The 6,896-nt window shown below is 45.9% G+C and overlaps 1 protein-coding gene across 1 annotated transcript in view; it reads left to right on the top strand.

Annotated features, from left to right (window-relative positions):
- Positions 1 to 1,268: 1,268 nt before the first annotated feature.
- MAP2K5 (mitogen-activated protein kinase kinase 5) overlaps positions 1,269 to 6,896 on the top strand; it is a 119,802-nt gene continuing 114,174 nt past the window's right edge. The window contains exons 1-3 of the mRNA XM_035893213.1: positions 1,269 to 1,370; positions 3,819 to 3,896; positions 4,794 to 4,842. Of these exons, the coding sequence (XP_035749106.1) occupies positions 1,269 to 1,370; positions 3,819 to 3,896; positions 4,794 to 4,842 (229 nt within the window). The remainder of the gene's footprint in view (positions 1,371 to 3,818; positions 3,897 to 4,793; positions 4,843 to 6,896) is intronic.

The following is a 6,896-nucleotide window of genomic DNA, read 5'->3' as shown; positions in this document are numbered from 1 at the left end:
TTACAGAGGGTTTATATGTTAAGAGTATCAATTAAAGATAGCGTGGAGAATTGAGACATTCCCTGCAAAGGTAAATGACTGAATAGCTGTAATCCAGTCAGACCTCGCTGTTTCCCATATTGTCCGTGCCTCTCTAAATTGAGGACAGAGGAACTCAAGGGACCCCTTTTTTCTCTAAATAATCCCTGTAGTTGGCCCCGTTTAGCACTGATCTCGCTCGCTGCGGTGGTGTCCAGGGGACAGCAGGCTCAAACCTACGGTCCAGGTGGTTTGGTGGGAAGTACCATCTTGTCTTGACCTGCAGAAGCACATTCACTAGCCAGATCCGAAAACCGGGTGCATACCCCCGGATCTCTGGATTGATGGGAACTGGGGGCTTGGGGGGAGCCTTGGATTAGCTGTGTAGTAAGGCTGTTCTTCCTTCTCAGGTAGGTCCCGTGGTCTGCTTTGTATTAAGAAAGCCCCTTAAAATGATGCCCTGTGAAGAGCAAGATTATTTTTTTTTAAAACATATTTGTTGTTAATTTAGCATCCTAGAAGCGTGAACAGCCTTGTGAATACAAATGAGCGTAGCCTTGCAGCATGTCTTGGCTTGCAAGATGATTTCCATCTTCCTTTTTCAGAGAAGATGCTACGGTGTAGAGTCCCCAAATATCCTGTCCGTAGCCATAGAACAACCTGTTGGAGTCAGGAGCCTGATGCTCAGTGCCATGCCTTGCACGCTAAATGAGATATTTCTTCATTTTCAACTGCTCTAATGGTGTCTCTTGGAGGAGCCTTTGGGTACTCAGCTGTGTAGCAGGTATTCAAACTTGAAAAAACCTGATACCCGCAGGTTGGTGCCGGTGGTTGGCCTTGACTCAACGGGACGATGCTTGCCCCATGGAAGCGGCGCTGCTTGTACGCTCTAGGTTAGGCATTTTCTTGGTTACTTTCCTAAACCGGGTGCTAAGAACCGTTCTTCATGATGTCACTTTAAATGTATTCTGTGTATGTCAGCTTTGCAGGCCTGTAAGTTACCAGTAAACAGATTTATTTTAAAGGCACCACTAAAGGAACTGCAATGAGCTTATTTTTGTCATCAGGCTGTCTAGGTTCGTTTGCCCTGGCTGTCACCAGAGTAAGCACTTGGTGTTAATTCAGGATAACTTCATGATGTCATGCTGAGAAAAAACGAGTTTTAACTGAAACCAGAGCGAGGGCCGTGGTTTCAGTGTTGGTGCTGTTGTTAAGGTAGAGCTTTCACATTTTCTGTGTTCTCGCCCGCGATGAGTGCTCCACAGCTCTTCCAGAGCGCAGATTTGACGGAATTCTTATTTCAGCTGCCGCTCCCCGATTTTTCTCTTCGTTGTCAGAGGCTTCTCGGTTTTGTAAGGTAAAATAGAAGCTATCGTCTGTGTGAGCCCACTTGAACAACGTCTACAAGTTGTAGTGTTTTATTGTTTGTGATCTCTGTTGTGATAGTAGAAGAGGCGTAATCTGTTGACGTTTAGAGTAATCCCTTAAGCCTGGGTCATGGAGTGGTCTGCTGCTGGTTTGAGCATGGCAGTCTCATACAGCTGATGAAAATACTACAGTGACACCGGGGTAATGCTGTGATTCCCCTCCCTCCCACTCCCTGCAAGGCCAGTTTTTCTCAGATGCCTTCATTTAATAGAAATCCTGAAAGTTCATAGAATCATAGAATGTTTTGGGTTGGAAGGGACCCCTAGAGGTCACCCAGCCCAACCCCCCTGCAGGAGCAGGGACACCTTGAACCACATCAGGTTGCTCACAGCCCCGTCCAACCTGGCCTGGAATGTTCCCAGGGATGGGGCCTCCACCACCTCTCTGGGCAACCCCTGCCAGAGTTTCACCACCCTTATTTTAAAGAATTTCTTCCTTAGATCCAGTCTAAACCTCCCCTGGTTTACTTGAAAGGAGCATTTTAGTAGCCCTCCTCTGGCCCCGCTCCAACAGGTCCATGTCCTCCTGGTGCTGAGGGCTCCCGAGCTGGACGCAGGGCTCCAGGGGAGGTCTCCCCAGAGCAGAGCAGAGGGGCAGAATCCCCTCCCTCGACGCTGGCCACGCTTCTCCTGATGCAGCCCAGGGTAGGGTTGGCCTTCTGGGGTGCCCGTGCCCATGGCTGGCTCATGTCCAGCTTTTCGTCCATCTGTAGCCCCCAGTCCCTCTTGGCCGGGCTGCTCTCGATCCTTTCTTCCCCCAGCCTGTATGGATACCAGGGGTTACCCCGACCCAGGGGCAGGACCTTGCACTTGGCCTTGTTGAACCTCATGAGGTTCATGAAGTTGACCAGGGTGAAGTTTCCGTGGTTGTTAGTAGGGTTTTCTTTTTATTTACACTATTTACACTATTTACACTATTTACACTATTTACACTATTTACACTATTTACACTATTTACACTATTTACACTATTTACACTATTTACACTATTTACACTATTTACCAGAAGGCAGACTTACAGCGTATAGTTCTTAAATTCATGTACTTGGCTATTATTAATTTTACAGAAGTCCCAATGTATAGGAAAAGTTATTCTGATTAGGAAAATAAAAATGTAAAAGAATTTACCGTCACTATCGCAGCTTTGGAGTCTTGGAGTTTTCCTGGCAGACGTTTGGGGCCACCAGAAGCGTCCCTGTCTCGGTGCCATGCTCACCCACCTCTTAAATACAGCTTGTAAATACCTCAGAATTGGGGTCCTTTTCTGGTAACAATTTTCAAATCCATTTAATGGATTTAAGCATCTGCGTGCCCACATGAGAACGTTTTACAAGTGGCTTAAATCTAAGACAATTAAAGCGTGTTTGCCGAGGAATTTTCAATGTTTAACTAAATGGATTTAGAAATAATTAGTTAACGGCACAGACTTCTGTTTAGGCAAGGCTTTAATTTCCTGTTAGGGACGGAGGGTGCAGCTCGGCTGGTTTTTGACGGAGGACCGACAGAGCTGTTGAACCCTGTAGAGGTATTTAAATGGAAAAATTTTTGTTAATACGCTGCTGTTTTGGGGGTTTTTTTTATTCCATTTTTGACTCCACAAATTTACAGTCTGTATCGCTAGAATCGTTAGGTAAGCTGTGTTGCACACCTTCTGGCTTTTTGCATATAATTAATAGTTTAAATGAGGTATGATTCGTTGATTTTAGCGAGTAAAATGGAAAGACAACATGAGAAAGTTTTAGAAATATTTGCTTCAGTTAGCTCTGCGGAAATCTTGAGGCTGCTTTTGCTGCTTTCTTGTTGCATTAATTGTGTCTCTAACATCGCACAGAATGTTTTTAATTTCCTGCTTTTCGACTAAATGAAAAAATAGAGAAAACAAAAGTGACAGGGACAGCGATCACTAAAGCTTTGGTACGGGGGGGGTGCTTAGCACCCCGAGAGGCTCACAGTGTACAGGCTACGATAAATATTGTTGTTCATTAATTTCTAATCACTTCGTGACACTGTCAGCGGAGAGATTGTCTGACACGAGAAATCAGGCAGCAGGAAGGAAAAAAACCATGCTGTGCATTTACGCCGTGCCCTGACATGACTTATTACAGCCCCGCAACGGCTGACAGCAGCACATGCACTGGGAGCCCGGGAGGACTCCAGCCCCAGCAGATATTTTTTTTCACTGAATTTTGAGTAAATGCTGTATGTAAAGGCTAAAAAATAAATAAATAAATCAAAGCTCCCCTCTCGGTTTAGTTGTAGAGGAAAGGTTTGTATTGGCCAAAAAAAATAAAATAAAATATGCTGGTTTGGATCGGAGATGTGCAACGCTTGGCAATGTTGGGTGTGTTTTGTGATGGGCTTGTGTACGTGCAGCTCCCGTACGAAAGGGATGGCGTGGCTTCGTTACGTGCGTGGCTTCGTTACAAGGCGAGGCTGGAGGCTGCCCTCCAGGTTAGTGCTTCCACTCCTCCAGGTGTTTTAACCCTACTTGGTCTATTTGTGTCCATCCCCCAAGTTTCGAAGAAGTTTAAATCCCAATAAAGAATGACAAAGAGCCTCCCAACCTCCCCGGCTCGCGTGGCGTGGAGAGCATGGTGGGGGACCGCGCCGCCCTGGGAGGCAGCGGCAGGCGGCCTCGCGCCGGCCCTCGGGGCCCGGCGCGCTGGGCGTGGAGAGCATGGTGGGGGCCCGCGCCGCCCTGGGAGGCAGCGGCAGGCAGCTCGCCGCAGCCCCTGGGTCCCGCCGCTTTCCCGGGCACTTGTGCAGTGAAACAACAAAAACCCCTTCAGTCTCAGAGTGGTTTAATTCACGGTGGCAGCCCTAAACCCATCCCGAGCTGCTTGTTACCCTCTCATTCCCGAGCTGCGGGCAGGGCAGGAGGTGGAGGGAGGACCAGGGCAGTTGTTCGGTGGCGGGGAGGCGGACTCGGGGAGATGTGAGCACGAGGACTGAGAGGGAAAATGTGCTTGCTTACGTAAAAAGCCATTCATAAACCTCTGTTCTTACAGCTTGCCTCGATGCGTTAGATGTAAATTTTTTTTATAACCTACAGACAAAATCGATTCTTTAAATTGCAAGAACGGACAGCGCCGACTTGTTTGCAATGATGATTGAGTTATTTAAAAAGCAAACAGCTTTCCTCAAGGTAGCTTGGAGAGGAAGGAGAAGAGCACCGTGATTGGTACTGATCTGGGGCGGGCACTAAAGACTTTGTGATTTTGGGGGCCGTGGTGAGTAGCAGGACTTCAAGTCTTCTGCCTGCAGCTGGGGACCAATTAAGGTGATTTACTCTAAACCATCTCAGGCGTTTCCCGTTTCATGTACAGCCAATTCTTCTTTACGTTTCAGGACGTCATCGGTCAAGTTTTGCCGGATGCAACGACAACAGCATTTGAGTGTAAGTACGACTTGTATAAACTGTCATCTCTGTCACGTTCTGCGGCTGTCATTTTGTAAATCAATAATGTTTATGTTCATTATACGTTACAGTTAAATATTTATGCGTTAATGCAAGTTTAATGATGGTACAGAACTAAGCAATATTTTATTATTTAATCACATCTCGAATGAGCATATTTCTACAATATAGCTTTAATTACCAGCATGACCTTACCATGCTCTTACTCCTCACTGCAATTATATTGCTTGAATTAAATGAAGAGTATAAAGTACCTGTAGGTCTAACTTTAGACTTTTAATCCTCCATTGGAAGAAACCAAAAGAGCAGTGGCTTTTAGAAAAGTTCGGTACAGCGCACAGATTTTGTACCAAATACAGCAGCGTTAGAAGTTCACGTTTCCTTTTGCTGGAGCAAATGTCTGGTTTTGGCCAGGACTGCGGTGGTTTTAGTTTTCCTTTTTTCCTTCTGCTGGGCTCCAGCTCAATGCACATCTTCTCTGGCTTCTGTGCAGGGGTGGGAGGTGTCGGTACTTGGCTTTAGCTCCTGGAGGAGGTACGAGAGCTGCAGGAAAAAGGCACCTGGTTAGGCTTGGGGAGCAGTAAAAACTTAATCAAAGTAATAAAAGGCCCTGTGGGTCTGGTGGAGAAGTTGGGAAAAACGGCGTCTGTGTCGGATCAGAGAGAGCGGTGGGTTGGGGCTGTCCGTAATGGTGCTTGCACCATGTGAGGATGGGTGTCTCGTGCTTTTGCTGAGTTAGGAAAGCTCTCGGTGATTGTTAGTGCAGGCTTAGGGCTAGATCTGCTAATATCTGTTTCATCTCTATTCTTTGAACCCCGTTCGCTTATATTTTTGGAGGGTTTCCTGGGGGATTGTCCTGCCTGGAGAGCGATAAGCTCCAAAGGGGACTCAAACATCTGCGTCGAAGGGGATAAGATACCCAGCTAGAGCTCTCGTCCAAATGGAGAGGCCTCCTGCTATTCCCTTTTAATGTTTTTTTTCTATTTTTTTTTTCTGTGTAACTCTGTGTTTTCCTTTGGTAGAGACCAAATAGCAAGAAGGAGCCTGGAGGGGCTTAGAAGCATTACACGAGCGAGGTAGCGATGCTGAAGGTGAGAGAGCAGACAGGACGAGATAGGGCCTTGTGTTCTTATTAGCATTTCTCCCCTTTTTAGAGCTTTATGGATAATTCTATGTAGATAATCGAAGGAGACATTGTTTTATGGTCCTTCAAGCGCTATTTAGTGCTTTCCTTTTTTCTTTTCATATGTTTGTGTTTTCCTCTCCTAAAATACCAGGAACCGAAGAATGGAGGTCACAAGTGTTATTTCTCTGTTGCCTCAACATTTCTCCTGCCCTGCTTTTTAAAACAAGACTTTTTAAAGAGACTTGAGCAACACCAGGCTCCAGACCTTGCCACTTTTTATTTTTTTCTTTATGATTTGTTCATATTTTTTTACATACCTCCCACATCACACATTAGCTTTGTTTGAACTTCATGCACCAGTAGCAGTCGCTGCAATCAGGGCAGTAGCCCATATTAATGGTACCATGTGTAGAACTTTTCCTGGAAATACTTATTTCGTTGTGTCTTCTAACATCTGCTTCTGTGCTTTCAGTTCATGTCTCTAGTCTGTCATTTACATCTGCACAAACCCATTTCCCCTGCCATTTAACTGGCATCTAAAATATGTTATGGATATTGATGCTTGGTTTTTTCTGGTTACTTTTTCCATATCGAACGGAATCAAATTTTACTGGCTTAAGCTTCGTTCTCACCTGCCTCATTGCTTCTTCGGCTGTGGATAATTGCCATCCGGCGCGGGCTGCTCTCCTGTTTGTTTAGTTATTGTTATCTACGGCGTGCCATGCGGCACGGCTCCTACCTGCGGCTGCGCTTCTCCTACTGTTGGACCTTTATGTGGATTTCAGCACTGCATTCCACAGCGCTACAAAGAAAATCCCTAACAACATATGGCCTGTTATGATCCTTTTATCCAAACTCTGCCATTTTGTATATTTGTGACACGCTGCAGATTTTGCGAAGATTGCTT

The sequence above is a fragment of the Egretta garzetta genome, unplaced genomic scaffold (assembly GCF_000687185.1).
Source record: "Egretta garzetta isolate BGI_Z169 unplaced genomic scaffold, ASM68718v1 scaffold634, whole genome shotgun sequence".
Taxonomy (NCBI): domain Eukaryota; kingdom Metazoa; phylum Chordata; class Aves; order Pelecaniformes; family Ardeidae; genus Egretta; species Egretta garzetta.
This window is presented reverse-complemented; position numbering and strand designations above follow the sequence as displayed.